Source organism: Siniperca chuatsi, linkage group LG15, assembly GCF_020085105.1.
Source record: "Siniperca chuatsi isolate FFG_IHB_CAS linkage group LG15, ASM2008510v1, whole genome shotgun sequence".
Taxonomy (NCBI): domain Eukaryota; kingdom Metazoa; phylum Chordata; class Actinopteri; order Centrarchiformes; family Sinipercidae; genus Siniperca; species Siniperca chuatsi.
Window position 1 is genome coordinate 7,752,270 of NC_058056.1, and position 16,499 is coordinate 7,768,768.

At 41.4% G+C, this 16,499-nt stretch overlaps 2 protein-coding genes across 5 annotated transcripts in view; both read right to left on the bottom strand.

Annotated features, from left to right (window-relative positions):
* rock2a (rho-associated, coiled-coil containing protein kinase 2a) overlaps nucleotides 1–3,858 on the bottom strand; it is a 35,764-nt gene extending 31,906 nt beyond the window's left edge. For 3 of the 4 annotated variants that reach the window (XR_006374483.1, XR_006374482.1, XR_006374484.1), the window contains exon 1: nucleotides 2,969–3,858. Coding sequence is in view for 1 of the 4 variants with exons in the window: in XM_044165633.1 (XP_044021568.1) it covers nucleotides 2,969–3,067 (99 nt within the window). In the remaining 3 variants the exon portion in view is untranslated. The remainder of the gene's footprint in view (nucleotides 1–2,968) is intronic. The other variant, XM_044165633.1, reaches the window with a different exon arrangement.
* A 3,377-nt stretch (nucleotides 3,859–7,235) lies between these two features.
* Nucleotides 7,236–16,499, bottom strand: part of sobpa (sine oculis binding protein homolog (Drosophila) a) — a 40,778-nt gene continuing 31,514 nt past the window's right edge. Inside the window, 3 exon segments of the mRNA XM_044166908.1 lie at nucleotides 7,236–12,352; nucleotides 13,981–15,303; nucleotides 15,306–16,038. Of these exon segments, the coding sequence (XP_044022843.1) occupies nucleotides 13,982–15,303; nucleotides 15,306–16,038 (2,055 nt within the window). The 3' untranslated portion in view covers nucleotides 7,236–12,352; nucleotide 13,981.

Below are 16,499 nucleotides of genomic sequence, written 5' to 3' on the forward strand. Positions count from 1 at the left end.
GTTCATTACAGATGACAGAATTGTTTACAGAGGAATCTCTGCTCCCTAATTATAGTGTGGGAGTACAATACTTTATATCCCAGCTTATGAAGGGTCAGCAAGGGAGGTCACTGAGTTTACTTGACAGATGCTGCAGATTCCTCTATGTCAGCTTTCCGTATCTTCAGGGTAGTCAGCCCACTGGTTCTTGGCAAGTCCTAAATACATCTAACTTCAAGTCGACTAAGAAGTACAAACCTGAAATTAATTACTGAGTTTCTTTTACTCAGCTGTTATTTAGGATACTATATAATAGTCAACAAATCAGCTTCTTCTGATGTTTTTTTTTTTTGCTGTTGCTATGCCACAACAGCAGGGATTTGTGATTCATTGTTTACCGAATATGAGCCTGTGAGCAATTATTAAGGCACTTAAAGTATGCATGTTTTATTCCACCTGCAAAAAAGGACATTTCTGAGCCCTTAGTGGTTTGTGTGTGTGTGCGTGTGTGAGTGAGTGTTTGAATCCCACTGTTAGCAGCAAAACTTCTTGATCTTCAGCGAGAGCACCGAGGCTGCTAAAAATGGAACACTGCAGCCTGTTCTCTCCTACGCATGCTTCCCACTCAACTTTGTCTTGAACACTCAACACCTCTATCTCTCCGGCTCGCGTGCAGGAAGTAAACACCACTGGTGTTCAAGCAAGTACTCTGATAAACGTTTTAAGGGAAGAGGGAATAGACCAGGAGTACCTCAAGTAGTGTGGAGGGGGAACAGGGGAGGGTATGTGCAGGGGGCCTCAAGTTAGATGGGGCCCATTAAAAGGGGTGAGGTGATGCTTTTTAAGATAGACCCGACAGTGTGTTTGCCCTCTGTCAAATCCAGTTAGTGGGCCCAGAAATTCAAACACCACCACTACAGCGGATCTAACTTTATGGCTAAAGTAGTTACTGTGACACAGTGCTGGCTCTGAATTATAGTTAGAGGTGAGGGTTTGAAAACAATGTCCTTGTGTGCAGACATTGGACACCGGGTGACATCAGGCACAAGACCTAACGTTAGTGACTCCAGCTTTCTCTGGTCAGAGCATTCAAAGCTCTTTCCCTCAAGGTCAGATTTGTTAGTTCCTGTGGACAAATGTCCATAACCAACACCAGAATTTATTTTGGGAAAACACAGTTAACCTAAAAAGTGTCAGAAGTGTCACCTTATTTCCTATTTCAACCTAATGTCATGATATACATCAGTATAACAGGAGGATTTTTCCACTGCCTTATGCAACGTAAGGTCATCACAAAACTCGCCAAAAGCATCCGTCAAGGGGTATACCCCTTGTACTTCTCCACCCAGGTCAGAGTATTACAATTTAAGTCTCCACTGCAAAGTATTGATCCTTTGCCAAACAATCTAACTTTACTCACCAAAAGAAAGCTCTAGCTTCTGCTATTTGCAAAAGGGGACAATGATTTCCCTTTGCCCCAGTATCTGACATGATACATGTTGGCATCAGATTGTATCAGTAGAGGAAATTTCAAATACTCTATTTTGAGTTTGTATAATGCTCGACATCCATTAACAATACTGGTCCATCCATAGCCTGATAGTCAGACTAGTCCATCTTCTAAGGGTCAAAAAAAGTTTTAAATTTTTAATCTTGACACATGAAGGGCATTATAAATAAAGGAGATTTGATCTTTCAAGTGTAAACAAAGGGACATGAGACTTTGCTGCTTAACAACTATGGAAAATCTCACAACTTCTGACCACTTCACCTCAGAGGAAACAATGTTGGAAATGCACCAGCTCACTTCCCAGAAATGTGTGGGAAAGCAAAGATAGAAACGTATTAAAGTGGAATCACTATGATTCACATGCTGTATGCAAATGGTGATCAGTCATGCATGGTTTTAAGGTAACATTTAGAGATGGAATATAAGGGCAATTTACTGAGCTTAATGTTTGGGCATGTAGTAGCAGGTTGAGGTTGAGCCAACAACTGTCACATCGTCATGATTAATAGTTTTTACGGAGAAATTGTGAAGCAAAAACGATCATTCCCACTATTTATGAATCATATCACAAACATATCTGTCAAAATAATCCCAATATGATCTCTCCCCCATTTTGTTCAGCCCTATTTCACATATACAGTATGTATGCATGCATATTAAAAGGAATGTTGATTCAGCAGTTTTCCATCTTATCAATTGATCATGCCAAAGACAGCATGTTCTGTAGTTTAGGTCTTAAACTCAGTCTAAAATTGTATTATAATGGTTTCCAGAAGACACTCTGATCAGTAACTGCTATAAAAAAATACATACATTTTAAGCTTCATAAGTTTTGTCTCAGTCAAAAAGTAAAACAACAAAGTTTGGTACTGTGTGGACAACATCCTCCAAATCACCTCTCAGTGCAGGAAAGCCAGAATAGGTGTGTTGGTCTAGTGGGTAATAGGACTATCCTGGTCTGGTGGGCCCAACTGTGTTATCCAGGAGGGAGTTTTAGCCGGAAATTTTAGTCTCCATAAACACACCAAGTGGGACATTCTCCTCTAGTTAATCCTAATCTGTAGACACGCTTCACAGAGCCCCAAACTGCTCTGTCTGCACCCAGTCTTAACTATTAATCAGGCCTATCTACAGTATATCCACCATGAGGCTCTTGTTTTGGCTGCTTTTATTAAAAATGTGGTATTATGGCAAAAGTATCTGATTTCAGGACAGAATGGAAACTGTGCAGTCTCATAACTGGTGGAGATGAGAACAAATAATAAAGACTAGTGCTATGCAGTATCACAGTCTGTCCAATATAACTTTACAATGCTAACAGTATCAGGTTACAATTTAGGATTGAAAAGAAGAAAAAGAAAGATATATATACGTCTATAGCATAACGTTACCTACGTGTGTGCATACGTGTCTAGCGTTTCAGCGGATAGACAACATGGCATCATTAATAATCTATTAGATGTATCCCACTTGACTTACCAACAAACTTTCCAGGTTCATGGCAGATCTGGGATCTCTGATCATGTCCTCCAGCTTCTTCAGCCGGGTTTCCATCCTCCTCTCAGCGCCGAGCGACATGACTGCAGCGTCGGTCGTTAAAAGTTGGGTAAAATGTGAAGAGGTTTTCCAAACAGTTTGAGTTTACATGTGAAACCTCTTTGTTCCTGGCTAATGGCCGTGGGCCTAGCGGAGCAGCCTTGGGCTCTCAGCCCACCCAAATCGCTTCCAACAGGAATAGTGTGCACAATGAAGAGAAAATATTCCCAAAGCAAAGAGGCTCCCCGCTATACAAAAACTTACCAAGTGAGCGGGCCTCCGGTTAGCTAGCTGTTTGACTTTGAGCTTAAAAAAAAGATAACGTTACACTTGAATTATCACCTCCCGTTGAAACTGAAAGATGCATTTTCCAACTCGGCGATAAAGTTTGAATGTGGAGATACCAGCAACAGGCAGCAGGGCGTTTTCTTTGCCCCCCTCTCCTCCCCTTCCCTTTGGTTTTTTGGCCGCTTGGAAATGCTTTGGACTCGCTTTTTAGAGAAATTTCCGCTTCGTTTCACACCATTCAATAACGTTCGAAGCCCGTTGGTGCTGTAGTTTATCCTCAGTGTTGCCACAAGTCATCTGAAGGGGAGATAATGTCCGTTCTCCCGCGCTGAATTTTTAATAAGCAGACACTCTCTTCCTGGATTTCTTCTCGCATTTTCGCATTTGTCCTCCTCGTCTTGTCCTTGTTATTGGCTTTATTCACACACAAAATAAGTAGTTTTATTCGTAGAGAAAAATCCTCCAGCGGCCGAATTCTTCGCCGTACACTCACATCTACACACCAACACACACACTGACTGAGAGTCTGGAGTCTCTCCTCCCCCTGACATCAACACACCGCGAGGACTCAGTTACCCATAAGCCACCTGTCCTATCCTCCTGTACCTCTCTGTCTGTAGGCCTATCTGTCTTTACATTCAAGCTATTTTAAAACGAATAATTAGCTGGTAAATAGAATAGTAGCCTACATATTATAGTAATTTAAATATAACTAGATGACACTAAATTGAAAAAATAAACTACATTTCTACAGTAAATCAAGTGTACCCTTGGGATTTGGAGGAAGGTCAACATATAACTTTCTCCTTGTAACTGATACAATCTTGCTTGGTATTAGTTATCTAATCGACGATGAAGAATGGTATACACCCTCAGGGGGCTCTGACAAACTAATGAATAGTTTGATTTCACTAGGATTAGTTAGGCGAAAACTGAAATTTCCTTAATGACCTCAGTTACAGAAAGCATGAGGCTGATATATCAGTTGGATAGCAGGACAAATTCGCCTTTGTCTAATCATTGTAATAAATGAATAAATTATAAAGTGTGGGAGTTTGAGATGTTGTGGTCAGAAGATGTGATGTATTCTGTTTCACACAACAGAGGGAGCAGTTGGACCACAGATGCATTCCTGCACCTTGCTCCAACTTAATGGCCGTAGCTCTATTATAATGACCTGTTGCATTTTTACAGAAATAACTGTTTTGCTGCTGTCCCTTTCACTGATGTAGTGCAACAGTCATTCAACTTGCAGCCTTTTACGTTTGTTTTTCGACGCACAGCTGGTGTGTGCTTGCTCTTTTCCTGGGAAAAATTCTGCATCACTAAGAGGAAGTGATGCATTTAACATTCTCTTTATTTGGAAGAGCCAAAGTGGTAGAACAAGAAAACACACAAGCGCCACCTACAGAAACACAAACTTCAATAACAGAAAGTTCCAAGGAAAACCTCTCAGAGCACTTTGTTTGACAGGCGATAATCTGTAGTGTGACACAACACAGTGATGAACTGCAGCAGACCCAGGTTAAAGAAACTGCAGGTTTATCTCACATCTCATCTTTTCACTTATAATAGCAAATCAGGTAGATAGAGAAGCATACTAGATAACCACCACACTGAACACATATTGCCTCTTGGTGAGCCTTTTTTAATCTTCACTCATGGCAACCCAATATATCATGCTACTGATTAACTCTAATCTGAGAATATTCTCATTATTTTTCACACTGGCAAACGATCTTTGTCACAACATTTGTTTATTTGCTAGATCAGTCTAGTAAATATATCAGATCAACTGGTTTAAATTTGAGCAGGTTTACATGCGTGGGTTTGAAATTCTAAATTCCCAGTTTCTGCACACTGATGATGCTGTTTGTACACGTGTCTAGTAAAAGCATAAAGTGTATCAATATGTTTCATAGTCCTTTGTCACAGCAGACATTTTGATTTGTCATAGTAGGAAAAGCACAGGTGTTACTAATAACATTAACGATGGCTCTGTTGTATTCAAGTGACTCAGTAAGCCATGACACAATACCAGAACCCTGAAACTGAAGCAGCTAAATGGAATTCAGCCGTCATCAACTTTATTATTCACACCTGTGCTTTGCCTGCTGTGAAATGTCAGCGTCTTCTGTGATAAAGGCCTATTGATGTGTCATTATTATTTTGAATTGATTAAAATGTAGGACCACGTTATGAAGACTGCTGAATCAAAAAATAATGCAATAATGACACAAATGACTGTTATTAATGCTAATAACAATGTACCATTAGTATTTATTTTATTCTAAACATAACAATAAGAATGATGTTAATGATGATTTTTTTCCCCTGAATTGCATTATTTTTAGACTGTGAAAACACCAGGGACAATGACTGAAATACGTTCAGGACTTTATATTGTTTTATCCTAAACAAAGTCTGATAAATGAATCAATGAATAAAAAGATATTGTAAGATAATATAAGGGACACTTTACAGTATTGTGCAGTCCAACAATCTTCAGCAAAACTTCAAAAAAATGTTAATATCCTCTCATATAATATATTCTCTATAGTGTAATGTGTTCATGGTATTTTGTTCCTTCCACGGATGCATACAGGGTGGTAAAATAAGAGTTGAATCAACAAGGTCTCTGACTGACAGTCTCTGTGTAGGCTTCACACGTTTTTTCCACACAGCTGTTGTACTGAAAGCATTTTATTGCGTGTTCATAAAATTGTATCCACTTCTTGTTTATATCTCCCCCCTGAGGAAATCAAGCCTTTTCCCATTACCTCCCCACTGAGGAGTGGGCCAATACTTTCAGAAGCCATGAGATGGAGCTAGAGACCATTAAATCCACATTTCTCATCTGCACAGCTGTGACCCTAAAAGTCAGATATCCCTCCAACCGTATACACGATAACAAATGAGATCAAAACTATTGGATTTGTTCAAAACTGTTTGTTGCTTCACTGAAAGTCGGTATATTTCTGAAATAATGTCCGATTGTTACTACATCATCGTTCGCTGGTGATAAAATGAAATTACATTTTATTAGTCCATATTGATTCATTTATAAATCAGTACTTAATTACTATCACTGGTTGCTTAATTATCAGGAACACGAGTAGTAATTACTGAGCTCATTATTTAGTGCTTTTTTTCTCCAATCCACTCCATCTTAGTCATCAATATTTAAATGGTACAGCCAAAGCCTAACTAGTTATGAATGATTCAATATTTTTTGAATGTGTTTAAACAGTAGTCACTTGTGCGTTAATTATTAATAACATTTTAGAGCTGTTAGCATGACTATGTTTGACTGGTGGGTGCTATGTCATTCTTGTTTTTTAGGGGCTGGTTTTTGTTTGCATCTTAAACTTTATTCAGAATTAGCTGACAACTTGTAGCTCATCGCCATGGGTTCCTGTAGGGTCTGATACCAATGCCTAAAGGGCAATTCTGTCGATTCTCACTAATTAAATGTTTTCATAAGCACTGAATGATTCACATCTCGCTTTATGTAATGCTGTAATTCATATACAGTAAACAAATATGGACTGCTGTAAACTGTAGTATATTAGAATTAACAAGAGTGCAATTTGCTAAAAAAAAAAAAAAGGTCGCTTTTTACAGCCTTTTTTCAGTGTTTATAATGAAGGTTTTATTGTAGAAATTTTTTTATTTAACAATGTGACACCTCTGAAATTCACATGCTAGTTATTAATTGTGATTTTCACAGGTTTCCACTGATGCCAGGTGGTTCTCTAACATGTTGTAAATTATGTGATGAATCAAGTCAAAATCCCTCAATAAATAATGCTAAAAGAAAGATGGCAGTTTTTACAGTTGTATATGTATACGCTGTTGTTTGACCCTTATGTGTACAGCGTCCTTGTACATGTACATAGAATGAGCAGATATGACCAATATGAAACAGAGTTGTGTGTGCCTCTTATTTATTTGTCTTCATGAGCAATTCACTGGATAAAACAAATACTGTTACAACACAAAAAATGATTATTTTCCAAAGCAATTTTGGCCACATGTTATGTACATGTTACAACGTCATAATAAAAAGACAGAAGATCATCTCCTCATGTCACTGTTTTCTCCCTTTTAATAATTAAAAAAGCTTTTCACTGTTCACCAGGCATTTACATTGGAATAGAATGCTCAGGTCAAACCACCTTCACTTTTTTTATTATTTGCAAATGCAAAACTTTTCAACAATAAATAATACTATAAAATGTACACAAAGAGATTTGACAGTCCACCACAAGTTAAAACGTTGAACAGATTAGATGTTTAGGAACAAGGAATTTGGGAGGAGGGTTTCTTCTTAGCAAAAATGTGACGGTCCATACAAGTTACAGAAAAAGCTGATCATCTATACATTGACACTAGCAAGATAACAAAGTTGTTGTTCCTGGTATATTTCATTTTGTACAAAGAAGGGAGAGTCTTCTTTACAAGCGAGCATCATTGTCTTAACTGTAGAGATTATACAAGCAAGAGTTAAGGCAACTTCTCTGTTGTTTTCGAAAAGAATACATGAAGTCATGTCATGTTTTATTTTGTCTGTGGACCACTAGTCTTATATTAGGGTTGGAGTTAGTTGTCATTGCATAATTCAGGCTGTTGACCAGGCCTGTAGTCCATCATCAAAAAAGGAATGCTGGAGATTTGTCACGAGTCTGTTTGCCATCACGACGACTGATTCAGTGGTCCAGTATTTCCACGTGAGAGTTAGGCTCTCATATCTTCAATATCTGTCTCAGACATGGACAGTATACCATTTGCAACGCCAACACCACATGGTGCAGATTAGGATCAGACATAACATGCATGTTGTTTTGTATGTGTCTGAATGTGTGTGTAACAGTGTCAAGCAGGAGAAAAAGCAGACATAACAAAAGATTTTGGTTAGTTCCTCATCACCCCCCACACACACACACACACACCCACACACACCTTTATAAATCAGTATGACATTTCTGGTAACAATAATGACGTACTTTTTCTGGGAGATCGGCCAGTAGTCGGACTAAAATTGAAAGTTCAGCCTGATGGTGGCACGAGATTTAAAAGAATAATCGTCATCTTGGGAAAAACACTTATGGAGCTACAGCCAGCAGCCAGTTAACTTAGCTTAGCATAATGATAAAGAGATCTAATGTGTTAATTAGTAAGCTTTAGAGTTGCAGGTAGGCAGATTGTTTTATCTTTAGACAGAGCCGGGCTAGCTTTTTCCTCCTGTTTCCAGTCTTTATGCTAAGCTAAGCTAACCGACAGCTGGCTGTAGTTTCACATTTAATGGACAGAAATGAGAGTGGTAACAGTCTTTTCATTTAACGCTCAGCAAGAAAGCAAATAATCGTATGTCCCAAAATAGTGAACTATTCCTTCACCTGAAATCTGGCCATTAGCTTTAGATATTTTGTGTACAAAGTTGATGTTTTGTCCTGAGGGTGGTGCTAGTGGAAAGCTCATGGACAGTCCAACTTGGAAACGGTACATCCTCTGATTAACATCAGTGTGCTCAGTACATTTTATGGCAGTCTGCCCACATAGCCATCATTCGTCTCCACTGCTAGCAGGACAAACATTTATCAGTCTACATGTCATATAATAACAAGACTGACACCTTTCTTTTCCTTTACAAGGTCAGTCTTCCTGTTGTTGAAAATGCGTGCAGCCTGTCTCCTCAGTGCAGTGTATGCTAAAGTGACAGCTTGGAGCAGTAAACAAAGGAGCTAACCAGGACCCATGGATCATTTTGAAAACTTTGTTCTCCTCACTTAACAGCTGAGTTGACCGACACAACAGTCTTCCACCTTCTTTTAACTGCATGCTGCAGGCCCATACACTAACAAATAGGAAACTGTAACCTGTCCTTCAGACAAAGGACAGAGCTGTATTAGTGGCTCAGTTTTGTACAGGGTTGAGGATACTGAGGTCATGTCTTCTGTCTGTTTTTGCAACCTACTGGGACTTTATGTTCTAAAAACTTACACACAGCGGGTATTTTTTAAGTTTGACAAGAAATACAATTTACAGAAAGTATAAATCAACAGTTAACTGAATAAATAAAATATGAAAAATCCAAGTAATAAAAAAAACTTTTTGGTTTCTGGTCTAAATGGTAAGGGGTGTTGGGGGGACCTCTAAAATCCTGGCTATGGCCCTGGTTTTGTATGACTCCCATATGTATTAGACATTAGACAGCACAGACACTAAAAACTACAGTGTCCAGTTTCTAGGTTACCTCAACCCTGGTTTCTGTTCTTTCACTAGCAAGATTCTGGATGAGACAACTGATGGCTTGACAGGGAAATCTCAGTTTTGGAGTAGGGGTGCAATTGCTCAATTTCTATTCTTCTCATATAAATTTACAAATGCTGTGCTTATGGATATTTGTGAAAGAATTACAGAAAGGAATAACTCTACTTATGGACAAATGCACTCCAGCAAGAAGCAGACAAGACTGAAACAGGCAGCTTAAAAGGAGCATTTTCGCTGCCTTTGCTTGGAGAGAAATGAAGCGGGGGCAAGGAAATGCTTAACGTGACACCAAAGCTGGGCCTTGGCAAGCGGCAAGCTAAGCCTAAATGCCTGACTAACAGGCAACAGATAGAGTTGCACACTGCTTACTCTGAGTCAACACTCTGTAATCTCAACTGGGCTCTCTGCTTGCACCTGCCTCACACACACACACACACACACGTACACACAGTTAAATTTACTACGTGCATTGTGTGTGTGCATTGTTTAATGAGTATGAGTGCTGTAGGTATGCTTGTGACATGTGAATATGTGTATGAGTAAAGGTTGGGCCTCGCAGTGAATCATACCGTCTCACCATGACCGAATGAATAAAACAAAGGCTACAGGAAAAACAGTGAGACAGGATGGGACTGCAAAGCAATATACACATCTAATGCAACTCATGATTAAGGAGCACTCAATTTCTGCATTATCTTTTTAATCCAGATTTGTATTTCAATTTACTCACAGTGTGACATATCATAGGCCTTTATGGATTGAGTAAACCATAAAGAGAGATAACAGGGTAATACTGCTTTTGACATCCACTTGTGTATCCTCCTTTCTTTTTTAAAATAAGTGCTTGCTATTTTGGCAACTATAAATTATCTGGTCAAATCTTCAGTTTGAAATCCCATTTCCACTGAAAACTAGGTGACATGTTTTGTTTCAACACACCAGAGGCCTTTGGCATATGATAATACCTTGTCTCGCGCTGGTACAATGTACCTCCTCCATAGGAGTGTAAACTAAATGCTGGCTTTGTTTGATGGAGTCCCAGCTCACAGGCTTAAGCTGCGGCGTAACTGGATCAGATCAAACTGGATGGGTAACAGTTGTGTTGTATTTACCTAAACTGCCCAAAAAGCTGTACATAGAGCATGACATTGAGTCAAGGACAACACTGGCTTTAAATTTGGCTCTAAACAAGTAATAATTGGCAAAAACATTAAGCAACTTGGCAGGATCGGTGGACAAGCAAGAGGCAATGTTTTAAATATTTCTCAAATTATTTCCAAAATGAATTCGTCTTCAGTGTTTATTGTAGAAATATTGCTGTTGTGTTACTTCAGCAGCTTTCCTCCAGGTCTCAAAAGAATTATTTATGAAAGAGCTGGCTTCCCTCTGCCCCCTCCAAATTCAGTGCAGTCAGTCTCAAACTAACCCATTACAGGAACATCACTGGTAATGTATTATAGAAAAGATTACGTACTAGCCTGCGGTAGCAAGTACCCATTGCAGGTTGGCAGAGTTTCTACAGTGCCATGCCATCCCAGTTCTTTTGGAGGTGCAGTAAGCCTTGAAATGTTCAAAAACAACAGGGGCCCCTGTTACTGTTACTAGCATGGCTTATTGTTTATGCACACAGACGGCGTTCCCGAGGGTGTGGAACTGTCAATAATAGGAATGATTATCATGACAACTCTGTCTCATTCTTGTGTAACAATATATATTTAAATTCAGTGAAGTGTAAGAGCAATCAAATAGATGCCACAGGAAAATGGCAAAAATTGCATGATTCCACACACACCCCATTACCTGCTGGTGAAGGTTAATATTTTATCCTCCAGTTTGCTGATTCAGTAGGAATAATTCTCAACACAACTGGTGACTTTATGTCCAAGGACTGTTTTCCAGCCTCTGATTAAAATATCTCTTTAAATTGTCCTACAGTCATTTTGCATTAACTGCATTCATGCTTGTTGTGCTTCTTTTTAGCTACCATCCATCAGAATTACCCAGAACACTTTGTGTCAGGTTGGCAAGTACATTTTTGCTGGTTGTGGCCAAGAAGATGGAGAAGAATTTTTGCAAATTTTTTTCCAGCTCTGTGGCTCTACAATCTAAACGTTGTGTAATCAGTCTATACCTTAGTGACAACTTGAGTGAGAAAAAAATAACACTTACTGGAGCAGAGATTTTGTACCTGCAGCGTACCAGGTTAGAGCGAAACAGGAGTTTTACACTGAGGAATGGAAATCTCTCTTTGGGGCTCCTTTACTAATTTCCCAGCAGCAGCTCAGAAGATCGGACACTATAGTGCGTTCCATAGTAACAAATAATACAGAGAGCACTTGCTTTGATAGGGGAGGGTGGATAAGGTATAAGTGTGGACTGAGAGTCTCTAAATGAGGAGAGAAGCAGCGGGGTAAAGTCCTCCTGTTGCAGGGATATACTGTCTGCAGTTCAAACTTCAAGCAATCCTGCTGGCCATGACATCAAGTCTGTAGAAGGTCAGTCCATCAGAGTCTCTGTCACACGGACAAAAGGAGTCTTGTCCTGCTCTACTATGATACACATCAACATGTTTGGTTGGACTCTCATCAGTCGTCGAAGGCGATTTGTGGTGCTGGTAGACTGGACAATGAGCGAGGACAAGAAAAAATGTTTGTGTGTGTGTGTGTGTGCACGTGTGCGGTTGTCTAGCTGGGTGGGGTGAGATTTGGAAGTGGGGGGTGGACATGTGAGTGTCGTTGATGGCACTGTGGTCCTCAGAGCGTCCATCTGTGAAACAGAGTGGGAGGAGAATTACACTGAGTCACTGGAAGAGCAAACCCCCACCCTCAGCCCCAACTTTAGTTTAAGGTAAGTAGGAAAATTGGGGTGTGTTCAGGTTGGAATGCAATGTAGGGTGGAATGGGGCTCATACAAGAACCACACAAGAAAAGTTTTGAAATATTATTACTACAATATAATGAAATATTGCTTTTCTGGTGGCATACATCTTACATATTGTTTTAGATGTTTCATAATGAATGCCTTTTGCAGACAAGTGGGAAAGGTGAGATACAGCAAACAGATTTTGCATTCTTCCTTATCAATAATCAAAAATCATGTATCTTTAGGTATCTGAAGGTTACGGTACATTCTGTCCATCACTTCTCTGACTCATTTCAGCTGCTGGTTTGGTTTTAGCAGTATTAACATTGCATGGGACTTGATTTCAATCTTTTGTCGTTATTAATTACTCTAATTCGGAGCACTCGCCTCATGTTACCACGACTTGAATTGGTCTCCAATTGCTCTTGAATACAATTTCATTTAATTAACAACTCGAGTAGTGCATCATTAAATTCGGTGTTAATGTGTTGAATAAATCCTTTGACATGAAAGACTTCACATTTCTATTCTGAAGCTCGTTGAGGTAATCTGCCAGTCAAAGTAAAGCAACATGTAATCTTTCTGTAAGATGGGAGCAATGTGCCGGCTCATGAGGAAATATATGTGTGAAGTTTGGAAGATTAACGTGTTGGCCAAAGACGTGTTACAGCAAGAAATGTACAAAAAGCCAAAACAACAAAACAAGCAAATAAATGCACATGCATTATATCTAGTATTTTGCCATTTATAATAGTATATTTAATTATCTCATATCAAGTCTTAAAATGTTATTTTAATGTAATTATCAAGTTTAATTGTGCCATCTAAGTGCTCAGGGTAAGACACTTAAGAAAATACTGCCATATCCCCTGCCATACCTGGATGCATTAACACCTCCTCTTATAGTGTGCTGGATCATTTCATTTTTCCAAAAATGGACTTCATATCATATTCCCTCTTGGTTCACTAACCCTTTTAGAGGCTTTTCAGAGTCAGTCCCTGTGAGTGCCCCTCCAGGTGACATTCAAATACATCACCTGCACACTGTCTGTTACAGTGGAGTTAAGGCATGGGAACATCTTCTGATAATAATTCAGTTGATGCTTGTTTGACCTCTTCCATACTGTCGGTATGAGGGCACACTGCGTCTACCCTTGAATCAAACAACATTGTGAAATTCTGCTGAAGTGATCAGCCTTATTGTGCCATTTCAAAATGATCATGCTACACTGGACAAAACAAAAAATCACCCTGTTGCCGGAATGTCTCAGATTTTAAGATGATGCGACTGTATGAATAGTAAGCAACTCGTTAAAGAATATTTTGGAAGTAAAGGAGATAATTTCAAATAGTTCAAAGATCCACGCTGAGGAGTGAGAAACATTTAAAAACATCAAAACTGACTGATTATTTGATGGGTACCCTACTGTGAATTACAAAATGTCACTGAATAAATCTGTGCAAATGTATACTTAAATACAGTGTGCACAACTGCGTAAAAGTGTTGTGGGGGCACACTGGGGTGAACCCACCTCATTTGTTTTGATTGCGGATTCGCAGACACCTCCTCTTCAGCGGCGGCTCCAATTCGGGGCTCCCATCTGCTGATAAAGGGGCACTGATGGAGCAGGACAGGATGGCCGTCTTGTCAGCACCGGGCTTTGGCACAGGCTGGATGACCACACAGCCTCCGGTAGACAGCAACGGCAGGGCATAGGCATGCTCACCCTCCTCCAAGTTGGAGTCAGGGTCTGGCTTACCCTCGATTGTATCTGCCATCTCATCTTGGGCTGAGCCCCGCTTCCCCGGCTCCCAATCTCCAACCAAGCAATTGTTCTCTTTCAGTGCCTCGTGTTCCAGCTCACAGTTGGCTGGCTGCTCCTCTGCCTCTCCTTCTCCTGCAATGCTGTCTCCTCTTCGGTCAGGGCAAGACTCAAAGGCAGGAGTGAGAAGCGAATGCCATCCTGTACCATTGACTATGACATTACATGGGGCAGCAGGGCTAGTTTGGAGCTGGGGCAAGGGTTGGGGCTGGGTCCGTGCTGTGCTGGACAAAGGTGGTGGGGTAAAGTTGGAGTTACAGGGATTTAGATGGCTCACTGGAGGATCAGTGTTGCAAGAAGGGCTGCTGTTGCTGGAGGGTGGGCCTGATGATTCCAGTGTGTTTGGGTGTGTGGCCCCTTCCAGCTCTGTAGCACTGAGGAGGCCCTGTGAGAGGACCCTTTCTTCCCCATCCCGCCTGCCCTTCCCTTCCTCCCCCAGCCCAGCAGCTGGTGGAGATCTTGATTCAGCTTCTACCTCTACTTTGACCTGGACCCCAGGTAACATCCGCTGAATTACCTGCTGTTTGCATGACCTCTGGCCCACAGTTAGATCAATCACCCCATCTATCGGTCCAGGACCACTGGCTAGACACAGGTTGCCTGAATTGTCCTCTGCCTTCACAGTCAAGTCCACCAACGCCGTCCTGCTTCTCTCTGAGCGTACAGGAGAAAGACGCTCTGCACCAGCAGACTCTACTTTCTGCTCCCCTCTGTCACCTCCAGAGGAACCTGGAGAGTGGGGCCAAGAAGCTGAAGCTTCAAAGGACTCTGGAGCACTGCTGACGCAGCCACTGTTCTCCGGCTGGTCCCTGGAAGTTTTGGGGCTAAAGGGAATTGGGATTGGAATAGGAATTGGGACTGGGAGGGGTACAATGACAGGGTAAGGGACCAAGAGAGTTGGTGGGGGTACCAATGGGGCCAAGGATGGCATGCCAAAGTTCATCATTGGGGGCAGAGGAATGCGTCCATTGGGCATCATGTTGATTGGGGGGAAAGGGGGCAGGCCTGGCATGGGGAGACCATGGTGGGGGGCATCATGCCAGGGTTGGGATTGGATGAGGGGTGGACATGTGGAGACAGCAGGGGCCTGTGCATGGGGCTTGATGCTGGACCAATGGTCCTAGAGGGAGGTGGTGGACCAATACCGGGGATGATAGGGTTTGACAGGGGGCTATTGGGCCCTGCTGGGTGGGCAGAGGGGCGAAGAAATGGTGGACGGATCTGCTGCATCATTTGATGCTCCATGAACAGAGGCAGGGGCATGGGTCCCCGGGGTGTCATCACCATGGGAGGGCTACCAGGGTGAACCCCGACAGGTGGGTGCAAAGTTGGAACGGGCGGGGGGGGGAGTGTGGGGCTCTCATGGGGTCTGGGTGTGGGGATCTTGGCTGAGGAGGAGGAGGACGGGGAGCAGACGGCAGCAGTGTCTGAGGGTGAGGTGGCAGAAGAAGTGGAAGGGGCAAAAGCAGAGGTGGTGGAAGGCCCCCCTGGTGAGGGAGCTTTACGCCGGAGGTCTGTTAATGGAGTTCCCCAAGATTCAGGAGTGAGCAGCTGTACCCCTCCACTGCACTCCAGCTTACCCTCCCCGCCAGCCCCATGTCCTGGATTACACATTGCTCCAGGCAGCGCGGCCTGGGTCTCCTTGTAGAAAATGTCCATCTTATATTGGTTCAGGCATTTGGCACTGCAGAACTGCAGCCTCCGCTCACCAGCACCAAAGTCTAGGTACTCCTTAGTGTGGCGAATATGTTTGCACCAGTCACACACCTGCAACAAAAAAAAAAGCACACAATACACACTGTATCAGCACCTGTCACCCTGCATACAAAAGAATTCTAATTTGTTTTTCATTAAATACAACACAATCTCCTCTGAAGTATCCTCGTAAGCAGAAGCTCAGCCTCCAAACCATCTGGAGATAAACACATTTAAAAAAAGATTTTTAAGAAAACCGATGCTGTTTCTGAACACTTTTACTGATTTCTGTCAAGAGCAAACACTTAACTTTGAAGTTTCTATAAATGCACATACCTGTATGTATTTTCTTTATGTAACGTAGGTGTGTGTGTGTTTGTGCTTGTGTCTAAATTGATGTGTTTTCCTTTCTGAGATGTAAATGTGCACATGATGGCATTCTGCTGCTAAGTGCTATTGAAGTGACTTTGTCTTTAACTTTCTGTCCTAACAAGGAATGCCCATTTACACCTTCTGTTGGTAATAAAGACATT